The sequence below is a fragment of the Physeter macrocephalus genome, chromosome 19, assembly GCF_002837175.3.
Source record: "Physeter macrocephalus isolate SW-GA chromosome 19, ASM283717v5, whole genome shotgun sequence".
In the NCBI taxonomy this organism is placed as follows: domain Eukaryota; kingdom Metazoa; phylum Chordata; class Mammalia; order Artiodactyla; family Physeteridae; genus Physeter; species Physeter macrocephalus.
The window spans coordinates 48,893,986-48,920,705 of record NC_041232.1 but is presented as its reverse complement, the minus strand read 5'-3'; the positions used below and the strand labels follow the sequence as shown (position 1 = coordinate 48,920,705).

Sequence of the window (26,720 nt, the reverse complement as noted above, 5' to 3'; positions counted from 1 at the left end):
GTAGAATTTCTGGTGATTTGTGCTCTATGGGGTCATCGTCCCTTTGTAAAGCTGCCGGATGAGAGTATGGAGCAAGTGCTGGGTGACATCAGGGCGATGAGGCTGAGGGGGGACACGGGGCTTCCTCCACAACAGAGCCTCGAAGGCTCGAGAATAAACAACAGTCAAATAACTACAAACAAAGACTTCTAAATGAATGGTCCTTTCTGTGGGCAGTGTTTTCAAAAGTAATTATACTCTGAAGTCCAAAGACTCAAACAACAAATTCTTCTGACAAAGGGTAATTTGCCTAATAAGTAAAAACCTCCTGACAGTGCTGCTAAGGAGAGGGGCAGGTAATCCTCTGCCAAAAAGCCTTCCCACTTCTAGGAAGTTATTCTAGCAAAATGAAAACTTATGTTCCATGAAATCTCTACACAAATGTGTAGAGCAGGAAAGGTGGTATGGCGTAGTAGCAAAGAGATCAGCCTCCAGATCAAACGTCTGTAGCCGCTTTATAGGTAAGCACTGAAAACTGGAAACACAAATACCCTTCAACAAGTGAATGGATAAACAAAATCGTACATCCATACAATGGAATACCACTCCGCATTAAAAAGGAATGAACCATGGATGCACCCTTAGATGGATCTCAGGGGCATTACGCAGAGTGAAAGAAGCAAGTCTCTAAAGGTTACATACTAAATAATTCTATTTATATGGATGGCATTCTGGGAAAAAGCAAAGCTATAGGGAGAGAGAACAGATTCGTGGTTGCCAGGGATTGGGGTGAAGGGATGACTAACTACAAAGGGGAAGCCCTAGAGAATTCTCCACGTTGCTGGAATTGTTCTGTAACCTGTGGTAGTTACAAGAATCTAGGCATGTAATGGTACATAATCTACAAAAATATCAAATCACAATATTGTACTCCTGAAACTATTATAATAAGTCAATTATACTTCAATTCTTTAAAAGCCTAAACATATGTTAAAACTCAAAGGACTGAACACCAAAAAAAAAAAGTGAATTTTACTGTATATAGATTTATTTTTTATTAACTTTTTTTTTGGTCTGTACCGCGTGGCATGTGGGACCTTAGTTCCCTGACCAGGGATCAAACCCGCACCTGCTGCACGGAGTCTTAACCACTGGACCACCAGGGAAGTCCCTAGATTTCTTTTTTAAAAGTTCACAAATTCTTTGACACTTTTCCCAGGAAACAATGGTGTCTAATTCCCCTGCCCTTGAATGTAGGCCAGGCTTGGAGACACCCTTCTAAGGAGTACAATACAAGGAGAGCGATGGTTTAAAAAAGTGATACGACATCCCCCGGCCCTGGCCCTCACTCTTTGGAGCCCTGAGCAGCCACATAAGAAGTCTAGCTACTCGGAAGCCACCATGCTAGAGAGTGCTGATGTAGAGACCACAGAGACATAAAGAGAGATGCCCGAGGAGCTCCCAGTTATTTGCAACTTCCCAGCCCGGACGCCAGACTTGTGACTGAAGAGCCTCTGAGTCCATCATCTGGCTGCAAATTCAAGAGAGACTCTGAGCCAGAACTGCTCAGAGCTGCTCCCAAATTCCTGGCCCAAGGAAACTGCGAGTGATAATAAAAATGTTTTGAGCAACTATGCTTTAGAGTGACTTGTTCACAGCCATGGATAACTAATATAGGCACATTTTTTGAGCAACTGCCATGCGACAGACACTTTCTCATATACTATCTTGTCTATTTTTCATTCATTTCATCATTTACCAAGCACTTTCTATATGCTAAGGACTATCTATGGAATGGGGAGAGAAGTGCCAGAATCACCAGACTGTGAGGGCTGAGAGATGGGGTCAAAGCCAGGGGGTGATTCTTGGTTTGGGCAGCTGGCTGGACGGTGATGTTCCACACTGAGGCAGGACGGGTCTGTGGGAAATAACACGACGCCTTCCATCTAGACACGGTGCGCCTTCAACATCTGCGGGACCCCCAAGAAGAGCTGTCCAGGGCGCAGCTGGATAGCTGGCCTCAGGACTAGAGAGAGCGCTGGGCCCCGATGCCAACCAGGGGGTCGTCAGAAAGCCCTGGAAGCCGCCCAGGAAAGGAGCTCGACTGCAAGGAGAAGGCCTGGTCCTGGAACAGAGCCAACATGCAAAGAGCAGGAGGGAGCAGAAAGCTTGAGGAACAGAGGGAAGGTGGATCTCTCACCATCAAACTTAGAACAGCGAGCATTCCTTGGAGGAGAGGACCAGAAACCAGAAACGGCAAGTGTTGCTAAGAGATTAAATAAGATAAAGACTGGAAAGTGTCCACGCCATGAATGACAAGTGCCTCAGCAAGAGCAGTATCGCTGTGCTGGGAGGGAGGGTGCCGGCTGGAGCAGGAGGGAAAGTGAGGCAGAGAGCAGGGCTCAGACAAGGTCTAAGACTCGGGTTGCGCAGAGGGGTGAACGTAGAAGAAAGATAGATGCAGGGAGGAGGGGATTTCTGGATAAAGGAGGCATTAGCCTATCTGAAGGCTAAACGAGGGATCCCAGAGGGAAGCAGTGGTTGAAGGTCCAGCGGAAAGGGGCCTGGCCGGGCCAGGAGAGGGGACAGAGCTCCCCTGTTAGGAAGGAGGGCGGGCACATGGGGGCAGATAGACAGGCAGGTGGGGGCAGGAGCTGCGTCTGAAGGTTCTGCTTTGTCTCTGCAGCGGCGGGGAAGGCAGGGAGAGGGAGTCCAGGGAAACAGGAGCACGGCCTGCCGGTGCCCCACCGGACGGCGGGACTGGAGGCCACGAAAGCCAAGTGGTGCCAACATGCAAGAGTAGGATCCTTTTTTGGTTTTGTCCACGACAGCCCCATAAGAGAGACGCTGTGTTCAAAGATTTGAGGAGAGGGCGTGCGGAGCGTGCGGGCTGGGCCGGAGCTGGGGCCCACCCCATTTGACCCACCCTTGGTTTCACTCATTTTGGCTCCTGTGTTGGCCCTCACAGAGTCTGACCCTGAGCAGACACCCCATGAAAGAGAGGAAGGAGGGAGAAAGGGTCACATCTTAAACCCTCATTGGCTAACACCTCAGCCCACCAGGAATCAACAGCAACCGGGGCCCTGGGCTTCGGGACAGCCTGCCCGCTGCGCCCAGGCCAGGCCCCTCCTGGGCGGCTTGTTTCTGATGCTCTTCCTCCTCCCGTCATTGGTCATAGATGGCTTTGCAGTTACTGCCTGTCCATCCCTCTCCTCTCTTCTTTTCCCTGGTTTTCCTTCCCTCGATTTTTCTCTGTAATCACTTTCTTCCCAAATTTTTTACTTATCTCCTCTCCCCTTCCTTCTCCTTTGTTTCCACTACGTGGAATGGAAGTAACTTCTGAAACAGTTTTGTGCTCACTCTTTGTACCAGCCCAGCCCCGTGGCCCACAGCCGTAGGTCACCACCTTCCGGCCAGCCGCTCTCACTCGCCCAGAGCCGTCCGTACCTGATCCAAACACCACCCATCCCATCTGCTTCTCACCTGCATGGAACACCCTTCCCCTTTCCTTTCAACCACTCACACCCCACCCACTCTCTCTCCAGGAGGCTTTCTGGACTGTGCAGTCCACATGGATTTCTTCCACTTCTGACATTTCTATAGCCCAGGCTGCTTACATCGCACTTAGACGTGAGTCATATGCTGCCTTCAGAGGTTACTTCACTTTTTGTTATGTTTCAGACTTATTTCCCCAACCAATCGTGACAATAAAAGAGTTAATTATCATGTCCTGGGATCAGTGGCATTGACAGAAATAAAGCTTCCCATTTAGCCAAGCCTGCTCCCTTGTAAAAAATAATCACCAGGTGGTTACATGTGATGTCTATGAACTCAGCTGAAATTTCCCTGATTGTGCTCATCTATCAATACAAACTTCCCTGGGCGCCAACATATGTTCCTCACACTTACCTCTGACAGACTGAGGCAGGGAGTCCTTGTGGGAGACTGTTGGGCCTGAGGTCAGAAGACGTGTACCTGAGTTCTAGCCCTGCCACCTTTGTGCGTCAGTCCTGAAAGCAACATAATTTTCGTTTTCCGAACTTGGCGACAGGGCCTAAATGCCCCGTCTCCCTCTCCTGCAGGGTTGTGTGAGGATCAGCCAGGCGAACCTATGTCCCAGTGCCTTGTGAACTGCACAGACACGCCGGGGTTCTGTTCCTGGCGTATTCGGTGATGAATCACCGTCCACAAAAATGCGCCCAGTTCTGGGAACAAAAAACCACTCATATCTTTGACTATTGTTCTGGACAGGATGCCCAACAGCTCTCTTTTCCCTGCCCCCAGACAGACACATGGTACTGTTGAACTTGAATGGAGGACCCCAGGAAGACTGGACAGCCTCTTTCACCTCCGGGCACTGGTCATTCAGACACTAGCCACTCGGGACCCACCAAGTCCTGCAGAAGCCAGAGGGCTGGTGATTTATGGAAGCTGTGATCAGGAGCCAGCCCGAGCACTCCGGTGGCCTGCAGCTAGGATCTGATACAGCAAAGGGGTAACAGATCCCTCTTAGGTGAGTGCCATCACCTGAAATAAAATCTCCCCAGAGCCTCCAAGGCTGGCAAAGGGCTGAATCTCCCCAGTGGAGAGAAGGACGGTTGGACTCTGCGGGCACCACTCCAGTCTCCCAGATCCACCCCCTGCTCAGAATTTCCCACTGCTCATGGCTGCTGTGGCCACCTCTGCCCCCCCCGCACAAGCTCATAACTCTCTTCACCATGTCACTGCCACGCTCAGCCTGGACAGGAACAGTAAAGGAGGCCTGCGGAAGGCTCAGGAACAACCAGGAAAGTGGGAGGAAGCAGCGCTTCCCCATCTTGCACTGCAGCCCTCAAGCCTGACCCCATGGAGCAGACCTCACGGCCCCCACTCAGGAGGGCCCCAGGCTCGTGCCTGCCCCTCCAAATGCAACAGGAAATGACCCTGACAGACAGCGGGCCTTCTTCTGCCAACCTGAGGATTCCTGTTCGAGGACCTAGCCTGGGCCTAGCGTGGAAGAGGCCAGAATACAAGGATTTGAGACTCTGAAGAGCTGGTTATGCCTCACTCACCCGCAGTTTATGAGGGAAATTATAACATGCAAATCATGTTTATGGATTAGGAATCTGACAAAGGTTTGAGGATATCTATTCTTTTTTTTTAACATCTTTATTGGAGTATAATTGCTTTACAATGCTGTGTTAGTTTCTGCTGTGTAACAAAGTGAATCAGCTGTACATATACATATATCCCCATATCTCCTCCCTCTTGCGTCTCCCTCCCTCCCACCCTCCCTATCCCACCCCCCTAGGCGGTCACAAAGCACCGAGCTGATCTCCCTGTGCTATGCGGCTGCTTCCCACTAGCTATCGATTTTACCTTTGGTAGTGTTGCGATCATCATGTATATAAATATATATACTGCACTTTTTTCACTTAACCTTCTTTCAGATAGTCAAAAACTATTTATTAGGGCTTATTGTGTATCAGGCACTGTTCTAGGAACTCTGAACTGAACGGTGAGTTGAAATGCACTTCCTGTTACTGAGGGTTTACAGCTGGTGGGAAGATGGTGACATGGGATGAAATAAGAACCAGAGTGTCACAAGTGGGAGGGGACCAGGAGCACAGCCTGCAAAGATCAAGGGGGAGGGCTGGCAAAGCCCAGCAGAGGTGAGCCTCAGACATGGTCTCACCCCAGGCTGGAGGATGGAGGGGCAGTCCAGGGAGAGGTAAGACCTTAAACTACCATCCAGGGCAGCCTCTTAGTGAAACTGCAAGCATTTTAGCACAGCCAGGGCTCGGGAGGGGCGGGGTGGGGGGAAGGACAGTCGGGGCAATGTGGGAGTGGCAGACAAGAGGCCAGGTCCCAGAGAGCCCTGGGTGTCCTTATGACGAGTTGTGATTTTTACCCTGTCAATAATGGGGAAGCACCAGAGTAAAGGAGGAGGAGGTAGGGAAAGTAGGTTGGGGGATGGATCACTTTTATCCGGAGCCGGGAGTCCAAATGAGAGTCCGGATGACTCGGCAATGGAAGGGTGGGGACTGGATGGGTGCACAGGAACCAAGGCTGACAAGCCGTTCTCATGGTGTTTCCAACGAATGAGATGCAGAAGGGGCATGGTGAGCAGGTCTGGGAGAAAGAAGTTACTGGTCCCATCTTTAACATTTCTTACCTACATGTCCACATGTACAATTTCACGACTCATGGAGGGTGTTATGAATTGAATGTGTCTCCCCAAAATTCATACGTTGAGGCCCTACCCCTCAATATGATGGTACTAGGAGGTGGGGCCTTTGAGCGGTAACTAGGTTTAAATGATGTCATGAGGGTAGGACCTCCATGACGGGATTAGTCCCCTTATAAGAAAAGTAAGAGACACCAGAGCTTCCTCTCTGCCATGTGAGGTCACAGCAAGGAGGTGGTCATCTGCAAGCCAGAAAGAAGGGCTTCACCAAGAACCAAATCTGCCAGCGCCTTACCCTTGGACATCCCAGCCTCCAGGACTGTGAGAAATAAACGTCTGTCATTGAAGCTCCCCCAGTCTATGGTATTTTGTTATGGCAGCCTGAGCTGACTAAGGTATGAGTTATTTTAATAGCTACCAAATACTCTATCCGTAATAAAACATAATGACTTAATATCTCCCTTGTTGTTGGACATTTTTCAGCTTTTCATTATTAAAATGATCCTCAAATATCTGTATACCTATAGTACTTTCATCATTTTTATATGTCTCTTCGAATAATTCCTGTAAGTAGGGTCCCTGGGTCAAAAACAATCATTTTTATGATTTGTGTATATTGCCAAGTCTCTAGAAAGAGGCGGAGTCATTGACTACACTACCCACAGGATATGAGTGCCTCTGTTTTCTCAAAGCATTAACAACTAATGAGATGTATCTTTGTCTTACTAATATAATATTGTTATACTGAACATTGAATATTGAATATGCGCATTCATGAAATGTAATCGATCTAACTTTAGGGTTGACTATTAAAGTACAGTCATGATCTTGTCCCTCAAAACAGGGAGAGGCAATGGGATACATACACATAATTTATTCAAGGTTTTAACAATCTTCTCTGAGTACCACCGGGTTATCTTCCCAGAATTCAAATGTCACTCTCTGCTGTGACACCAGCGGCACCTGCAAGAAGGAGGTCGGACTGCAGCTGGGCTTCCCATCCTGACCCAGGTCTTCAACAGCCCTATACGGACTTAGGGACCATCTTCCCAACCATCGCCAATGCTTAACATGGGGGAAACTGGGGCTTCCCTGGTGGCGCAGTGGTTGAGAATCCACCTGCCGATGCAGGGGACACGGGTTCGTGCCCCGGTCCGGGAAGATCCCACATGCTGCAGAGCAGCTGGGCCCGTGAGCCGTGGCCGCTGAGCCTGTGCGTCCGGAGCCTGTGCTCCGCAACGGGAGAGGCCACAACAGTGAGAGGCCCGCGTACCGCAAAAAAAAAAAAAAAGTGGGGGAAACTGCTCCCATCTAAGATGAATTCTTTACCCTTCTACTCAGCAACTAAACATCTAGGAATTCATCTTAAGGAAGCAATCAAAGCATAAAGATTATTTTTTCTGCAAGTATATATATAAAACAGCATTATCTGAATTTTTTTTTACTGGCAACTGACTAAACATCCAATGGTTCATTCATTCATACATTCATTTAATGAAGATTTATTAAGGACCAACCACAGATAGGAAGGGTGGGAGGGAGGGAGACGCAAGAGGAAAGAGACATGGCGATATATGTATATGTATAACTGATTCACTTAGTTATAAAGCAGAAACTAACACACCATTGTAAAGCAATTATACTCCAATAAAGATGTTAAAAAAAAAAAAAAAAAGGACCGAGCACAGGAGAAATAAACATTGAAGAAGACAGAGCCCTTTCCCTCACAGAGCAAGGGAGCAATGCTTACATCTGGGCCATGGTACAAGCACAGGCTGGAATATCATGCTGTCATTAAAGATGATACACTCCAAGAATATTTAATGACTTGGGAAAGTATTCAGATATTTATATTTTTATCAAACATTTAAAACTTTATAAATGTTTAAAAACATTATATATTTTCATTCTGGTAAGACGCAAAAGTGTTAAGAGTGGTTCCCTCTGGGTAATAAGGAAATGATTTCTATTTCTTTAGTGTGCTTTTCTGTAGTCTCAAAATTTATACACATGCTCATTCTGTGATGGGAACAGATGCTTTGTTTGTTTTATAAAGGTAGACTCCTTGCTTCCTGGCCTTTCTCTCATTGAACCTAACTTTGTTAGCCCTGATCTCTCCCCAGCAATGTCTCCCTGATTCCACAGGAACAGTTTAAGTTCACAGTAAAATGGAACTGCAAGTGTGAAGATGCCTTAGGGTACCAGACCATATACATATCAAGATACATACACTGATGTGAGTAATAAAAACAATCCAGATGATTCAGCTTTAACATGAAAAGAAAGCAGCTTTTTACTTCTGCCACCACAGGGAAAAGTATACAAACTTCCTACAACTCCCTCCAGGCACTATCTGCAGGTCCCAGGTCACAGGTCACTCTACTTACCAAACCCTGAGGTCATGGTTCTTCTGCCTTATCCATCCTATTTCCGTCCTCTTGGGCTCAGTCAGCCAGTTGACGGTCCAGACCCACTTCCATCCCCATCTGTGGGGATATGAGGATTCACCTTTCCAGGTGAAAATCAGGGACAAATAAAGAATAAAGTCTAGCAAACAAAGTTCAAAAATGGAGAAACGCCATGCTTGAAAGGAGGGGACCAACTGCTCTCTATCATACATGAAGAAGCAGCTAGAATGTGTTTGACCAGAGGCTTTACAGAAGGGACTTCTGCATGGAGACAGCTGGGATAAGGAGACCGCTCTTTTTTCCCTCCAACTCTAAAGTGTATGATAATTCACTCATTCAACACCTCTTTACTGTATACGCATGATGTACCAAGCACTGTTCCAGGGCTACACCAGTAAACCAAACAGACCGTAAAACAAACCAAGCAACCAACCCTCATGGAGCAGCAGGCCAGCCACTCAAGGGCTTCGGAGTAACCCTGAATGGCAGGGGGCCTGAGGGAGGTTTTAGAGCAGAGGAGTGACATGCTCTCTCTTTCCTCTTTAGCCAATCACACAGGCCTGATTCCTGGGCTGTTCCCTCACATTAAAACCCAATGAATGGACCCTATCTCTAACCTTTTACTTTTTTTCTATTAATGGCCATGTTCCAAGGCAAGGAGGGAACCTTCACCCCACCCCATCAAGACTTGCTGTAAACTACAGTGAGACAGTGAGAGGGGTGTTAGCCCAAGAACACACTGCTAGATAGGGGAGCAGGAAGGCCAGAAACACACCCTCGAGGCTGTGGATGCAACGGAAGTCGGGGAGGCAGTGGAGACTGTGCTCCGAGTGACTCAATACCCAGTCTTCAGTCGGCTGCTTCCCCAGGGGTCCGGCACCTGCACCCCCCAGCTGCCTGCAGCCTCCATGATGAAATCAGAGGACCAGACGGAAGTGCCCTCACAATGGTCATAAGGGTTAAAAGCTAGGTTCCCAGGCTGTAGCACAATTAATAGTAAATTTTGTTTTCATTTAATAAAACTACAGATATGGGGGCGGGGGAAAGCACTGCTTAAACCAGCTGTCTCCACCCCAGTACCACCGCTCACTCATGCTTTCATGAGTTGTGAGGGATGTTGCCAACAGCTCTGGATTAATCAACTATAACCAGGGGCGGGTTGGAGAAGGTGACCTCAAATCACAGATAAAACAAAACTCCCCCTAAAGTCGTATAAAGTGTCATTGGTATAAACTTCTTTAGTCAAACTTGTGGTCAGTTTTAGGCAACCCGGTGAATGGCTGCAGCGCTGTGTGTGACCCTGGTGGAGCCAGAAGGACCTCCTTCTCATGTCCTCTCTGAGGACCCACTTCTCTGTCTCCAGCCTGCTCTAAACACGTCAGCATCTGGCCACTCAGGAGTGTTTGCCCATCCGCATTTGCTATGAGCCCCAAGCCACTCTAGGGATCTGATGAACCAGTCAGAAGATGCATCAGTTAGTTGCCTTCTATTCTGAGAACTTCACAATAATCTTTGGCTTGTCCTGTGCACTCTGGTTAAGACCCTGGCATTTCATTCCCTGCTGTAATACCAGTGTATGAAGAGTCCAAGTAGCCTAATCAATAACAAAAAAGTCTTCTTCTGGGTTTTCCTCTTTCCAAGAATGCTAAAAATATTTGATGAGGTGACCCACAACCTAATTTTTCTGTGTCATTCTTGCCAAACCTAGGAGTATTAGTCTGTATTGAATTGCAAGTTCTTTAACATTTTCCCTTTTCTCAACATCTTCAACAATTTTGAGATTTCTTTTTTCCTAACATTAAGTTCTAAACATTTTCCCTTGGAGGCCAACTTTTTAATTTCTAGGGTCCAAATCTAAGTGGGGAAGAGAAGGTACGCTTCCAAGTTGTATATAGATACAGTGCAGATTCTGTTTGTCACTTACGTGGGTCTAAAAATAGACAGACTTCTGGGTGTATAGATAATTTTGCTGATGTGTGGTAAACTTAACTTTTTGAATGAGCTGAAATCGTCCCCCTCCCCAAAAGCTAATGCACAAATGGGTTAATCTGTCCATCGAAATCAAAAGTTGCCCGTGATGCTGAGTGCCAAGGTATATAATCAACTTACATTTTCATATGCAATAAAACATCACTGCATTCACTGCATTCTGAGATACTCTCTTGAGGCATACTGAAGATGGAGGCCAAGCTGACTCACTAGGAATGGGGCACGACCCCGGGGTGGCCAAGCAAGCATGTCACAGCCTCCAAGAGCCACTGGGAAATGAGCACTTTTATATCGATATCGTTCATTATAGCCTTAGCAACTTCTCAGTTTAGTGATAAAAATTTAGATGCATGTGCTCCATGTATAATATCTCCACCCTAACACTCTTTACTAAACTAACAGTTTATGTAACTGATGACTGCTGAGTTCATCCTTGGAATTGACTGAGCCGAGAAAGATACTCTGAACATTAAAAGACTGATGTCCTACGTTTGTTTTTCAAAGATCCTAAGGAGAACACGCCTATCAGGGTGGAAAGGAAGGTATCAGTGGAGGCACTACAAAAAATTTACTGATTGGCCATCTCAGCCACAGCAAACACACGAAGGACACACGGTGACACTTAATGAAAGGACGCTGATCGCAAAGGGAACATCATAACCTAATTTTTTTAGCTCTTTTATTAAAAAAAAAAAAAAAAAGTTCAACATGTGCAAAAGTACAGAAAATAGTATAATGACTCCCCCACAGACCTATAATCCAGCTTTAACTCAAATTCTATCTTGTTCCCTCTATACACTCACCCACCTATTTACTTGCCCCTCATTCAAGATTATTTTGAAGCAAATTCTAGACATTATATAACTTCATCTGTAAATATTTCAGTATGTATCTCTGAAAGATACAGACTTTCCCTTAAACATAACACAGTAGTGTTATCACACTTTAATAATTTTAATGTTAAATATCTTTATTAATTTTGTTTCAATTTTTTTATTAATTTAACTTCAACAATTTTTAATATCAAAAAGTCACTATTCAGGTTTCCCCAATGGTCTCAAATATTTATTTACAATTTTTTTTTGGCCTCACAGCTTACGGGGATCCCCGACCGGGGATTGAACCCACCCCCTCGGCAGTGAAAGTGCAGAGTCCTAACCACTGGACCACCAGGGAATTCCCTACAATGTGTTTGTTTGAATCAGTGTCCAGTTAGAGCCACACACTGCAACTGGTTGATATATCTCTTAAATCTCTTTTAATCTAAGGTTTCCTTCCATCTCCATCTTTTTTTCCTTTACAATGTATTTGTTGGTAAAACTATAATTTCCCCCAATCTGTATTTTGCTGATTACATCCCTATGGTGAGGCTTAACATTCACTATAACTTAATTTCCCCCATTCTTTCTTACTTAGTTCAGAACAAGGCACAGAAACACATCCCAATAAAATAGCTAAAACAACAAAACAAAACAAAAAGCAGTCTGATTGTCTCTGGAAAGGACCAGATGCTGACAAACCCAAGACTGAAAATGCCCCACAGACGCGGAACCAGCTACATGGATTAGAAAGCCAGGTTTAAATCGGGGACATTCCTGAGCTGGCCGCAGGCAACAGGGGCATCACCTGCAGGTGACACAGTGTGGAGGTTGCAGTAGTGGTGACTGTTTTCTGTCTGAGGACAGAAAGGTTTCCAAGGTTCAAAAGTTTCATCTTCAGAGAGAAATAAACCATGGAGGGGAAAGGAGCCTGGGGGAGGGGTGCTCCTGAGTTGGCCTTAGCATGTTAATCAGTTTTAAATCTGCCACCACTAAAAACTAACATTTCAGAGTCCAGAGGAGGGCAAAGGCAGTCCTGTTGTTTTCCAGAGGGAAGCGGGTTGGACTCTGAGGACAAGAGGCACAGACTCCCAGAGCTTCTACACTGGAAGGACAACCAGAGCACAACCATTTAAGTCACAAACTGTGACAGGCAGCCGCGTGCAAAGGCAATGCAGTCAGCCCCCTCCCCCCACCCCTCCCCCTGCACAGAAAGCATGTGCTCTGCTGGTTTTCTAATAATGGGACACAGTTGGCTACAAGCTCTGGAGTAAAAAAAAGACTTGACCTTAAATCCCAGCTCCTCCACTTAAAAGCAGTGTGACCTTAGATAACCTGCCTAACCTCCCTGTGCCTCAGTTTCCCCATCTGTTAACTGGGGATACCATTGTCTGTCTGCTAGAACTCTTGTGAGGGTCAGTGAAGTTACACGCCGAGGCCCACAGTACAGTGCCCAGCACAAGCTCATTATATGTTAGCCCTTTGCCCCCAAAGATTTCTACCAGGCCACCCCAACCCAAACCCTTGCCGGGAGCCAGGACAGCACCTGCTGGATGTCTAGCTGCGTTACCGATGCGGTCTGTGGCCATGCATGAAGCAAAGCCAACTGACCCGTAAAGGGTTCAATCCCATGATCCTGATCTCAATAGCACGGCTCCAACCAGCTGAGCTAATTACGGTACAGTCGGATTCAACTCAGCTTGCACAGAGACACTCTTAGCTGTTCATACAACATTCTTAAACAGTTTTGTCCTAAGATGCTATGTGACACAACACACTTGCCAACTTTACTAATGATCTCATCTTTAAAAAATCTTAATGTAATGTAGCAAACAGATGTGTCCCTTAAGAGGATTAAGGTGGAAATTCATTAGAGCAATAATACCAGTGGATTTGTGTTCTAAAACTAACGCCCATCAATCAACTTAGTGCACACTCCATCTTAGCACTGCTCAGCTTCCAGGAGAACCCTAGAGAACTGGACAGCCCAGGTCTTTACCCTCAAGGAAATTATCTGTGAACAGGGGAGACAGAGAGAACCCTCCTAGCCCTGTACTGAGTCTGACCTAAATGACCTCTAATCCATGCTGCTCAGACTGCAGTGTGTACAGGAATCACCAAGGCATCTCGGGGAAATGCACATTCTGTTTCGGCAGGTCTGGGGAGGCCTGAAAGTGCATTTCTAAGAGCCCAGGTGATGCCCAGCCCACACTCAGAGAACCAAGGTTCTAATCCTCATAGCAACTGGCTATTTGACAGGTGGGATAGCTGAGGCAGCAAGGGAATCACAAAGACAAAGGTAGTGAGAAAGGAAAGAACCGGGCACAGTCAAGGCTAATCCAATGAGAGCATGGAACTCTGAAACGTGGGCAGGCTGCCTGGAAGGAAGAAACTCAAGACACAAAAGTAGTAGAGTCATTAAGGGCTCAGACCTGGTGCCAAATGCCAACTCTGGAATGTCCCACTCACATGGCCCACCAACTTTTTTATGCTTTGGGCTCTTCTGCTATGAGATGCAACAGTATCAGTGCCTGACCCAAGGGGTGGCTGGGGGCTTGGCAAGATGATGCGTGTCTGGGACGGTGCTTGGCTCGGGCACGTGGCCAGGACCCGGGAGCTGTTATTACTCTACTCTCTGGTCCACAGCAGCCACGGAAACATTCCCTGAATTAAATTACTAGGTCATAATTGCTGTTTTGACACGCAAGCTGGTTACCACTTTTTTGGTACCACTTAACATTCTACAATTCCAGTTTTGCCTACCAAAAAGAAGCAAGAATCCTTAGGGCCTTCACTTTTAGTGTCAAACAATCCAAAGACGTCTAAGCTTTGAAAGGTCTAGGATTCTATTAATTCTACTGCACAGTTTTTTCTAAATTATAAGTCCTGTAATTACAATTATTTTTCTTCTTAAGACACTGAACCAGAAATAAACACCTGTTTATGCAGCATTTGAAAACAAAAGGCCTCACATAGTCCAGATAAAACATATAACCACCAAAATAAACATCTCCCTCAGTGAGAATACAGTACCTGTTCTGACCTTTTTGTTATCAGACTAATCATTTATTTAATTATCCTCTTAGAACTACTATAAAAAGCTGGGGTGGTTTTTTATTTTTCAGTCTAGCAGCTTGGGGAAAAAAAAGATAAAGCATTATAAGCACATGTTGTTTTCGTCCAAGACAATGGTTTAAATGAACAACTAACTTCAAATGGAGTCAGCAAACATGAGATAAATGTATACATATTTCATTAGGTTAGGAAAAGATGCATAGACTCAAGTCTGGGCTGGAAAGGACCTAAGAAGTTAACCAGTTCAAAGGTTCCCAGCACAGGAGAATCCCTAGGGGAGCTTTACAAATTAAGACCCTCTGCAGGGGCCTTTGAGGGGGCTTGTTACACAGGTGTGTTCACTTAGTGAAAATTCATCCAGCCGCTCACTTAGGCCCTGCACGCTTTGCTGTGTGTGCCATCTACTTCAAGCAAAAGTCTACACCCCCAGGCAGGATGGCTGAGGATGCTGAGAGTGTCTGCATGTTTCACAGTCACGCTTCTCCCCTCTCACCACCCAGAACGCCCCCTGCCCCCGGAACTCCTCCTCTTGCCAGGCTGGGCTCCATGGGACATGGAAACCTTATCCATGGCAGGGGCTTGCCCATTCCCTCACTGTTAGCTAATTCACAGCAGGGTTCGTAACTATTTGCTCCCATCTCTGACTGTGGACTCTACCAGGCTGGAATTCTGTCTCAAGGCTCTTACTCATGCTTGTAACATTCACCTGCCCCAGGCCAAAAAGTACCTGGCCTAGGAAGCTGATTCAGGAAACTCCCCAAGTTAATCGAATGGAAGCCCGAGGAGATGCGGCTTCTGCCCGCAGCCAAACAGCTGGTCCAGGGAGCAGAACAGCAGTGGAGTCTCAAGCTGCACAGACAGGGTTTGAATCTCAGCTCCCCACTCCTAACAGAGAAACTAGGTTATTTAATTGCTCTCTGCCTCAGTTTCCTCATCTGTAAAATAGGTATAGTAAAAGTCTGCACTTCACAGACGCGTGTAATATTAAATGAGATCCTGCACTGACGTCCCTAATAGAGTACAAACCTACGTACCAAGTGCTCAAAACTCATTAGCTCTTTCTATCACAGATGCATCATCCAATCCAGCAGATTCCCTGCTGGAAATTAACTAGCATTTTACAATATAAATGTGCACCTAGGCACATAAATGCCTTGAATTCTGCTTTAAAGAACCCTGGCTAATAGAACTAGCCGCTCAGTCGGCTCTAGATGTGAAAAACAATGCCAAACATCTGACTATACTGCAGGGGTCTGCAGGCAAAAGACTCAGACTGAGCATGGCCGGGCCCCCCCCAGGACAAGGAGTCAAGGGTCTCTGTGGGACATATTTGGGTTCCATTTATTCTACAAGGGCCATCTCAGAAAATCCTGTGAGCCAGGGCAACTGCTGTGCTGTGGCTTCTAGGGGGTCGGGGGCAGTGGAGGGGGTGGTGTAATGCTGGAGCATCAGGATCTCCTACGAGACCAGGAACACTGGATCAAGGCTATGGGGCTATTCCATGGAAACATAAAAATGTACTTCAGCTTCCAGCTTGAAAGGTCAGCCGGTGTACACAGGGCTTGAAATCCAAGGAAAGCACTTCAAGGTCACAGGGCCACAATTATGAGTCTTCTGTGGTTTCAACAAAAGATCACTGTAATCAGAGACCATAATGAATGAAATAACCATGATGCTGAAGAAGCCCTTCGAAAACTCTTAACTGAATCCACTGGTTGAGAAGAATCAAATAACTGACAAAAGTGATTCTGATAAGCTGAATCCACAATAAAAACATCATTCTCCCAATCCATCCTTTTATGGCTAGAGAGGTTCCCAGGAGCAGTGACTGTATCCATCCTGCACCAGCACACAGAAAAGGAGATAGAACTGCCCCATTCCTCATTCCTGAAGACAGGTTACTCATTAAGAACTGGCGTTTGGGAGGAGGGTGGGGGGAGCAGTGATATAATAGACACCACTGCCAATGTTCACCAGTATCCACATCAGCCTCCCTCTCTACTTCCAAGGCAGGTGAACATCATACAGAAGTCTAAAAAAATTTTTAATCGATTTTGTTCTTTTTGGCATCAAGGGTTATCTCTTCCAAATATTTATCAGTGTTGATCCTCAAAGAATAAATCATCTACAAGCTTTGATATGAACCCTAAGCCAAAAAAAAATGTACTGGGGAAGTAATTCTTCAAGGTGCAATCACTAAGTGGGAGGAAGGGCTCTCCTGGGTAACTAAATGCTTGGCTTTCAACGCCCAGCTCTTTGCAGCACACACTTTGCAAGATGCCTGCCCTGAAAAGGGTTAAAAAAAAAAAAAACTATGGGGTGGACTGAGAAGCCATTCTTCCCAGGGGACACTCATTTGGGGCTCTGTGCGCGCGCCGCCCCTCCGCGCCCCCGCCCCTCCTCCCACAGCCACTGCTCCTCCAAGGTCCCCCAGGCCACCTGCTTCTTCTAAGGAAAAGGGGCTGTTCCGAACACTATCGTAGCGCGCGGGCGGCGCCCTCCGCGGTGCCCCGCAGGGGAGGAAGGAGAGGTGTCCCCGGGAAGCGTGCTTTGTCGCGAGGGTCGCGCGGCCGCCCGCAGCGGCCCCAGAGGCCTGAGAGGTTTTGTCCCGCGCGTCGCTCGGGTCTCCCCTGAGAAGGACCAGAGCCCCCCGGGGCCCGGGTTCTTTCCGCGCGCCGCTCGGCGCCCGCCCGGGTGCGGGGACCGACTGCCGGCGTCCGAGCCCCACCCCGCCCACCCGGCCGAGCGAAAGGCGCGGCGCGGGGAACCTTCTCCATCCCGCCTCTGGCCGGCGCCGCACCTGTTCGGCCCCGTCCGCCGCCCCCCCCACCCCGCTCCGGGCCGGAACGCGGGGCTGTCCTCCTCGCTGGCCTAGGAGATCCCGAGCCAGCCGGCGGGCGCCCGGACCCCTCTGCCTAACGGAGAGAGGGGAGGTCTGCCCTTGGGCGCTTGTCTCTCGGCTGCGCCCAGCCCAGCTTGCCCGCGGCGCCCCTACCCCGGCGCGCCCCGCAGCAGGGGCTGCGTCCCGGGGGCCCAGCCCGCCCACGCCGGGCCGTACCTTGTGTGGCGCCCGCAGCAGCCGGTGGACCCCGGCCAGCTGGGTACCGAGCGCGAGGTCCTCGCGGAACGTGAACAGCGGCGGCCGGCTGGGCTCGGGGAAGTTGGTGCTGTTGAAAGGGTCCGTATCGTCCAAGAACTGCACCCGGCAAGCCAGCGTGGCCATGATGCATCCCTGCCCCTGGGGGGCGCGGGCCCCGGGATCTGCGGGGCCGCGGACCGGGACGCCGGGGTCACCGCGAGCAGTGGAGGCCGCGGCCGCAGCTCGCTGGCTCGCTGGCTCGCGGGCTCACAGGCTCCGGCCGCGGGGGGCGGGGCGGGGGCGGGGCCGGCGGGCCCCCTCCTTCCTCTCGCTCTCCGGCTCCTCCCCTCCGGCGTCCCCCTTGTGCCGGCCCGGCTGCCGCCGCGACCCACGCGACCCGTCGCGTGGAACAGGAAAGGGAGAATGGCTCGTGCAGTATCCGCTGCCCTGCGCCAAGTCCGCTGGCGGCGGCGGCGGAGCGGAGAACCCCCCGACCCCCGGCGGGCAGACCCCAGCAGCGCGACACCGCCTGGGCCGCCGGCTGCACGTGCGCCCCGAGACCGAGGGAGCCCCGGCCGAGCTGCACCCCTCGGGGCTCGGGGAACCGGGGTGTGGGGGCGGGGCGGGGCAGGGGCATAGCAGTCCCCTGGCTTCTTATCCATCTGGGAGAGGGCTTAACTCTTTCCAGATGAAGGCGGCGGCGGCCGGGCTCCCGCTGCCTGGACTCGGAAAACCCCAGCTGGGCTCCAGGAGGCGAGCAAGCCGGCCCCCGGCAAGCAAGCGGGGTGGTGGCAGGCACCTGGAGCCCTGGTGAGGGTTCCGGGGGACGTTTCCCTTGGGGAGCAGGAAGCTATAAAGGAAGAGGGTGAACCGGCGAACCCTGGTAGCTGTTCTTAAGAGACAAGCCCGGGGGCGCCAGGCGGGAGGCCTGGGGAACTGCGAGGCTCCGCTCCGACACCCCAGCGCCAGGCCTGACGCCCTGGTTGACCCTCTGCATGACTGCGGCCTCTTAGCCAGTTAGGTCTCCGAAAGCCCTAAACGGAGCTAGTGGGGCCGCGGGGGGCGCTTCCGGCGAGGTCACCGAATTGCACGGAGCCGGCAGAGAGCTAGGGACCCGCTGGCAACCGAGGGACTTGCAGGGAACGTTTGCAGCCTGCCCGCCTTGGCCTGCCTGAGCCTCGAGACTCCTGGCTGCTCGAGGGTGACCCCCTTCGTTTCCAATAAGAACTCCCGGTTTTCTCCATTACCAGGCTGTGGCCGAGGTCGCGGTTCTCCCTGTATCTTAAGTAGGTCTTATGGAATATACCCAACCGCTCTCACATCCGCGTCTTCACAAGGCGGCTCTAAAACATGTCTCTCTCCTTTTCTTCTGGCTTCAAGGCAAGAAACACTCGTCCCATACTTAGCCTCTTCACCCGCACCTTTAACCTTCTCTCTCTATGGAACCTCCCCGTCACTCGTGAGGCTTACGCCTGTTCTTAAAATAACAATGATCCATAACACCTGCTCATTCCAGCAGAACTTCTAGTTCTCCTTGCATTTGCTAATCAACTCTCTGCATGAGTCCTTTAGGCGGGCCAGTACACCAACTTCACCATCAGCTCTTGGCCAGAACACTGAACCTGAGAATCCCATTCCTTTGACCCCCACTTCCTACCCTCCCATTTTCATCACCACGTTCGCCCCTCCTCAGTGAGGGAGCCCTCCAGTCTTTCTGGCCGCCCCATTGCTCATCTCTGTCCCAACATGAATGCCACCCCATCAGCTCAGAGGCCTCCTTACTGTACCACTTTCCCGGCCTCAGCTATCAGTCCCTAGGTTGCTCCCTCCCCATCGCCAAGTGCCTGCTGGCAGCAGTCACTCTCAATGACCTATACACCCCAGGTTCCTCAGCACTGCTCAGTGTGGCCTCCCTCTCCTCTCAGGCTGCCACAAACTTCTGCCACTTTCCTCTACCTATAGATTATTCAGTAAAAAAAAATCATGTCTCCAGTGTGAAGTCCTCCCCTTCCAGCACTCCCTCCTCTCCATCTTCCATCTCCAGCCTACACCTCCTCCATCTCAGAAGATGACCAAAGCCCTGATTTTCCTCTTGCTCAAGGCTCTACCTCCATCTGGACACTGAGTCCCTCTCTCCCCAGTTGCTCTGTCACTGATCTAGCCTCCTTCCTTCCTTCCTGGGCTCCTACCCCTGAGAATCAGGACTGGCTTCCTGGCATGAAACCTGGGCAGTCACATAGATTCCCACACTTAGAAGAGCCCCACACTGGTTTCACACTCTGCTGTTGCTGTCTTAAAATTCTTAATGATTTAACAAGAGGACCCGAATTTTCATTGTGCACTGGGATCCACAAGTCATGTAGCTGGTCCTGATGAGAATAAATACTCAAGTGTTTTCCATCTTAAAAGCTATATCTTTATGAAGCTTGCCTCTCAGTAGCTTATCTCTTCTTCACTTCCTGACCAGCTTCTGAAAGAAAGAGCTATATTCATTTCTCAGCATCCTCACCACCTCTTTGCTGGTGAGGATCACCATCTCACCATCTGGCGGGCAACCCTCCCTGCTGTTCTGAGATCATCAATGCCATCCTAATTGCCTTGTCTGGGGAACACCTCAGCCCTGCTACCCACCTTCTCGGCAGCATCTGTCACTATGGACGACTCCTTTCCCAAACTCTCTTCCTCTCAGCTTTATTAGTTCTACCCACTCTGGGTTACCTTCTCCCTCTTTGGTAGCTTCTTCTCAGTCCCTCTGGGCTCTGTTCTCCTCTTAAGAATAGAGCATCACAACTACAGTTACTGTTAATACATCTCTCTGCTCCCACTGAACTGAAAGCTCCTCTAGGGCAGGGACCATGTGGTATTCAACCCTAAACCCCCTCCCCCGCCCAGTGCCGGGCAGAGTGCCTAGCACAGAAAAGGCACACAATAAATGTCTGATGAATGAGTGAACATCAGAGTCAACTTGCATCCTGGATCTTGCTGTTGGTCACTATGACTTCTCACTGAATCAGCTTTTGAAATATTTCTCAACTCTCCCCCTGTCTAGCCCTCACTTCCTATGCTAGGCTTCTAATGAGTCTCTCTTCCCCAGTCTTGCAACCTGCATTTGATCTTCTACTGGTTTCCCCAGAACCAGTGATCATTCTTAAATGTGCATTAGATGTGTCATATCTTAGGGTAAAATCCTTACATGCCAAACCCCTTAGCATGACCCACAAGACCATCTAAGATCTGCCCCAGTCTTAGGCTCCAGGCTCACCTCTGGTCAGTCCCCACTTCACATCCTGGCCACGTTGAACTTATTACCCTTTCCCAGACATGCTGAGATTTTTCATGGTGAGCTTCTCAACCTGAAATGATTTTATTGATACCCATCTAGTTGGCCAGCTGAATCCACTTATCCTCCAATGCACATTTCTAAGATCAGCTCTTCTAGAGAGCCATCTCCAACTTCACCCCAAACAAGGATGGTCTCTCTTTCCTCTGTTGTTTCAGATTACTTTCTATATGTCGCTATTGTAGCTCTTTTCATGTTGCACTGAAAATACTTGCTTAACCCATATGCCTACTCTACCAAACCATAAGACTTTTAGGATTGGAATTTGTCTTACTCAATTTTAGGTTTAAAACTTCGAATAGTGACTGGCACCTAAAATGAAACCTTTTAAAAATTTAATCATATAGGTCATCCTCAATTCTTTTGAGGATTTCTGCCCTGACAACTCCCTTGAAACTGCTCCTAGCAATAAATTTTTCCTCTGATTAACAGCCAATTTTTTTCTCAACGTATTTTTTGAAATCATTCTGTTTTAGTAATGTAATACTTTCTCTTAGTTTAACAGGTCAAGAGTAATAAAAAGTTATAACAAAAACTATCAGCCCCTGTTTTACAATCGCCACCCACATCCCACCCCACTTCCCAGAGGCACTCACTCCTAAATAATAAGGACACTGCTCTACTTTGATCAAGGAATTTTAGAGAATACACTGACTTTCTTACATGCTAAAAATACAGACCACTTCCCCATGATTATGTTACTGTTGTTCACTTTTATGTCAAGCAGTGCATGATTACATGGCCTTTCTAGTACAACTTTTTGGTTTTTTCTGAAGTTAATATTTGCCTCAATTTTTTTTCAGTTGCTTATTTTTTTCTTGAGCAGCTGGTTAGATCTCATATCCTGCAACAGCTCTGAAAACGCCTCTTTTAATAATGTCAAATAATTTCTCACTGCTATATTTTCCCCCTAAGACATCCCTCCCAGAAGCATTCCTCTGGCAGTCCTCCATCCTCCTGCTCTGATTTGGAATGTGGCTCTCTCAGCCCTATCCTACTCGAAATTTCCTTGTCATCTCTCTTGTGTGGGAACCCCTGGTTCCCAGGTCACGTGTCATATTGTTTTTTGGTTTACACTCTCAATTTTTGTAAATACATAGCCCAGTAGCTTCCTGAGAAAACATAAGTATTTGAGAAATTTTATGTCTGAAAGTATTTTTATTCTCTATCCTCACTCTTGCCTTGGTGTGGTTGTTTTGTTAGCAAAGATGGCCACATCCCTTCCCACCCCTTTTCTCCCCACCACTTTGCAATATGACTTTGCCACTTTTCCCATCAAAAGGCGGGGTCTATTTCCCCACCGCTTGAATGGGGATGGCTGTGTGACTTACCTTGACAGAATATGTTGGAGGTGGAGTCATGTGGCTTCTGAAACTAGGCCTCAAGAATCCTTACAGCATCTGCTCTCACCCTCTCGGCATATGGACTTGAAACTACCATGTGAAGAAGCCAGGTCCTAGGAAAAGTGGTAAGAAAATTACTACTGAAGACTGGGAATATGGTTACCTGTGTTATGTAGCAATAAAACAATTGAGAAAACAATTGCCCACAGTAATTTGGAAGATAGAAAATGTATCTAATGAACTTGTAGACTTGACTAAGGAGATCTCTCCTCCTCCATCCAGTAAGTTAGACCTGGCTTTTTCCCATTGGCACTCTTAGGGTAGCATGCTAAGAGTTCAACAGCAAAACCTGCAGGGTCTCTTGAACCTTGAGCTCAGAGTTTATGCTGTGTCACATTTGCCACTGTTTTTTTAACCAAAGTAAGTCAAGGCCAGCCTAGATTCAAAGAGCAGGGAAATAGAGTCCACTCCCTGACGGGAGGAGAAGCAAAGTCACATTGCAAAAAGGCATCACTACCCACATATGAGTGACTCTTGCAGTCATCTTTGCAACACATAATTCTAGGTTGAAAATGATTTTCACTCAATTTTGAGGCATTGCTTCATTATTGCCATTGAGAAGACGTGTGGTCTGGTGATTACCTACTTTGTAGATGTAACATTTTCTTTTCCCTCTCTCTGGATATTTTGAACCTTTTCATTATTCCCAATACATTGAAATTGCATGATAAATTACCCTGGAGGGAGTTCATTTTCATTCATCTTATTGAGACTCCATTGCTATTTCTAGCCTAGGGATCCTGTTCTTTGATTTGTGGGAATGTACTTGTATCATGTCTTTGATAATTTCCTCTCCACAGTTTTCTCTGCTTGCTCTTTCTGGAACTCCTATTATTTGGATATTGGACACTAAACAGACCTTCTAATTTTCTTAACTTTTCCACCCTGTTCATCTCTTTAATTATTTTGTTCCAATTTTTGTGAGATTTTTCTCAACTATATGTTCCTTCTCTTTTACTGAATTTTTATTTTTTTACTTTTTTTTTTTTTGGCTGCATAACACAACATGTGGGATCTTAGTTCCCCGACCAGGGATGGAACCCACACCCACTGCACTGAAAGTGCAGAGTCTTAACCACTGGACCACCAGGGAAGTCCCCTGAATTTTTAATTTCAGCATTCACGTTTTTAATTTTCAAGAACTTTTTTCTTGTTCTCTGATTTTCCGTATGTTATTCTTGTTTTCAGGATTTCCCTGATATTATTGATTACATTTTCTTTAAAGTTTTCATTTCGTTGTACTGTTTCTATGTTCTTTGAGGGTTTTTTTCCCTTCTCTTTCCTTCAGCCTTTTTCTTTTACAGTAGAATTTATCCTCAAATTCCTGTGATCCTTGGCTGTTAGTTCATATTAAAAACTGATTGGAAGCTTTGGGGTATAACAGAGGCACATTGCCTGGTGGGCTTAACTGCAGACAAGCTGGTGGACAGATGGCTTTTTCCATGAGTATCTTTAGGTCCTCTCTCTGGGGTAATTTACTTTATCCAGGAAAGTTCTTACCAGTACTTCTCTTAGCCCAGAGCAAGAGGGGCCCCTGCCTTAGGCTCCATGCATTAGAGAGCCTTACTCTGCCCACCCCTCCCTAAAGGCCAAGGAGTCCATAGGTCCAAGTATTCATGCCCACCTGGCACCCAAGCTGCTCTCTCTTGAGATTGGTCTCCAGGTACCTGGAACCACAGAACCCTCTGCCCAAATGACCTTGAACATATTTCCAACGCTTATGTGTGTCTCTTCCCTGGGTCATCCCCTTAAGGGTGGCCCCTGCTGCTTCCTGGCCTAAGAAGAGGCTATGGAGTAGTTGTTTGCAATGGGATATGGGCAGAGTTTGGACGTGCAGGATCTGGTGGCCACAATTCTGGAGTTCATGTCTCAGGGGTGGGAGGAGAAAGGGTACAGGCTATGGCGGCAACCAGGGGCTGGGCCAGCTCTCCTCATGCCATCCTTTTCCTGTGTGGAGTGCCAAGGAGTCAGAATTCTAAATTCAGATCTGTACTTCCAAGTCGTTATGAAGGTATATTTGTCAACGTAGGAAGAGAACATTTTACTTAACATTTTGTTTGATTTATGAATTTTAAATATATTTAGATGTACGCATATGGGCCTCCATTTGAACTTTTGCCTTGGGCCACACATGTGTTGGGAGGGGGCTTCGTTAGCCTCACTGGAACTGGGTCGGGGGTGAGGGGTGGGATCACTCCATCCACTCTGCTGTTTCACTTACCCTCCCCCATCTCCCACTGCCAGGCACACTCCTACCTTCTCCAAATCCTGAAGTCACTCCGGCTCATTTCTTCAGACTATGCCTGCTGCCTCCTTGGAGCTAACAAGTTGCCTGCCACAAAAAAAAAAATGGGCAGGAAGAGAACATTTTACTTAACATTTTGTTTGATTTATGAATTTTAAATATATTTAGATGTACGCATATGGGCCTCCATTTGAACTTTTGCCTTGGGCCACACATGTGTTGGGAGGGGGCTTCGTTAGCCTCACTGGAACTGGGTCAGGGGGAGGGGTGGGATCACTCCATCCACTCTGCTGTTTCACTTACCCTCCCCTATCTCCCACTGCCAGGCACACTCCTACCTTCTCCAAATCCTGAAGTCACTCCGGCTCATTTCTTCAGACTATGCCTGCTGCCTCCTTGGAGCTAACAAGTTGCCTGCCACAAAAAAAAAAATGGGCTAAACCAAGGAAGAAATGGAGTGTATTTTTCTTACAATACATCCAGGACCCCCAGTCCAGGGAACCTGAAATGCCTGGTCCAGCATGCTATTGAAACACTACAGTTATAAGTCAGTACATTTCTACTGGAAAACATTATAACAATACCTAGCAATACCCTCATAGCTGTTATCCTGGAATCCCACTCATGTTCCTAGGAAATCATTTGAAAGAAGCAAAAATAAACGAACAAGTAAATATATAAATAGCCATGTTCAAAAGGTTAACTGCATCCTTACTTAAAAAATTTAAAACTAGAAACTTATATGTCTGTCCATAGGGGTATGTTTTTAATTACTTACAATACATAAATACAACCATGCATTCATTTAACATACCCATCAAGATCTCAGGTCTCAGTCCCAACTGGAGCAAGCAGTGTCCAGCATAAGTCACTATTTCAGAGTGATGACAAAAAAATTACTTTCCACCCACAGGTGGGAGAGAAAAGACCAGGCCAGGTCTTCATGTGGCTGTTTACCTTAGAAAGTGAATAAAATGTGGTTTATTCTGTAAACTTCAAAAGAACAAAGTAATCCTTGAGGGGTTGAGTAGTGCTTAGTTGCACCAGGAAAGAAGAGCAGCCAGAAAACCAAGCAAAGGTGAAGTCATTGCAAAAGTAACGAAGCTCAAGCTCAGGGCCGCTCACTTGAACAGACCTCTTCCAAAGCCCCGTCTTTTCTCATGCAAGTAAAGGTTAGCTTCTGTGCCCAATTTTTATTTGTATCCTTTTCCTTCAAGATGACTTTAAAACTGTACAAACTTCGGGACCACAAAACCTGGATCTGTTGCTGACAGAAGGTACCATATACTAAAAAGAGGGGGAGGGAGGGAGGGAGAGAGAGAGACAGGGATAGAACTGCCGATTCAAAGCAGCATCCTTTAAAATCCTAAGAAAAATAGGGAACCTCAAAAAAATGGTTGATGCAATATAGGTTCAAAGTTCATCTGACCAAGAAATAATTCATGAACCAACTTTTTTTAAGAACCAACTTTTTAAAGGACTCTACCATCAGCACAGAAATTTTTCTCAGAGCTGGTCCATTAAGAAAGGCAGGCAGGAAGTCAGAAGTGCCATAATGTTTGCCTTCCTTCTGTTTAGGATTTGCTGACCCAATCTGAACGATTTTTCAGCTTCTTGAAGGAACAAAATCTGCACTTACCTAATCTTGCCACCAGGTGGCAGACGTGGCTTACTCAGGCATAATTATTTTGCGGCACTGTGCTAAACACAAAATGTCCCATTTAATTCTCAAACAATTTTATGAGGAAAGTACTGTGGTTTTTCTCACTTTTCAAATGAGGTTTAGAGATGTTCAATAACTTGCTCACATGGGATGATGCTTGCCATGATTTTAATTTGGGGATCTGCAAAGTGAGATACATAGAAGTTAATTCTGTCAGCACCCTGCCCCCCAAAAATAAGAACTGGAAAAAAACAGGCTGAAAGTGTCTGTCAGCTGGAGCCTAGGTTTCTTTCTGCTTCCAGTTACACCCTGAACTCTCGTTGCAGTGAGATGAGCCTCAGCCTTTCTCGGAGAAATCAGGCGCTCCAAACACTGCCCATCCAGTGAAGCCTTCATCCACTGTCAGGGTCCCCGGCAGGCCACTTGCACCAATCAGAACACTCCTCAAGTGCCCGCCGGCATTCAGTTCTAGCAGTGTATCTCTGGATCCACTGGATCTCTGCAGCCTGTGCTCTCCTCAGCTGCTTACTGGCTAGATAAAGGAACCTGAGAAAG

The 26,720-nt window shown here is 47.5% G+C and overlaps 1 protein-coding gene across 14 annotated transcripts in view; it reads right to left on the bottom strand.

The window, feature by feature from the left end:
* The window catches only part of FHOD3 (formin homology 2 domain containing 3), a 546,814-nt gene extending 528,010 nt beyond the window's left edge, over window positions 1-18,804 (bottom strand). For 12 of the 14 annotated variants that reach the window (XM_055080570.1, XM_055080571.1, XM_055080573.1 and 9 more), the window contains exon 1: window positions 17,494-17,783. In XM_055080570.1, the coding sequence (XP_054936545.1) occupies window positions 17,494-17,658 (165 nt within the window). In that variant the 5' untranslated portion in view covers window positions 17,659-17,783. Of the gene's footprint in view, window positions 1-17,493; window positions 17,797-18,761 lie in introns of those variants that run through there. The other 2 variants (XM_055080580.1, XM_055080572.1) reach the window with 2 other exon arrangements.
* Window positions 18,805-26,720: the final 7,916 nt, after the last annotated feature.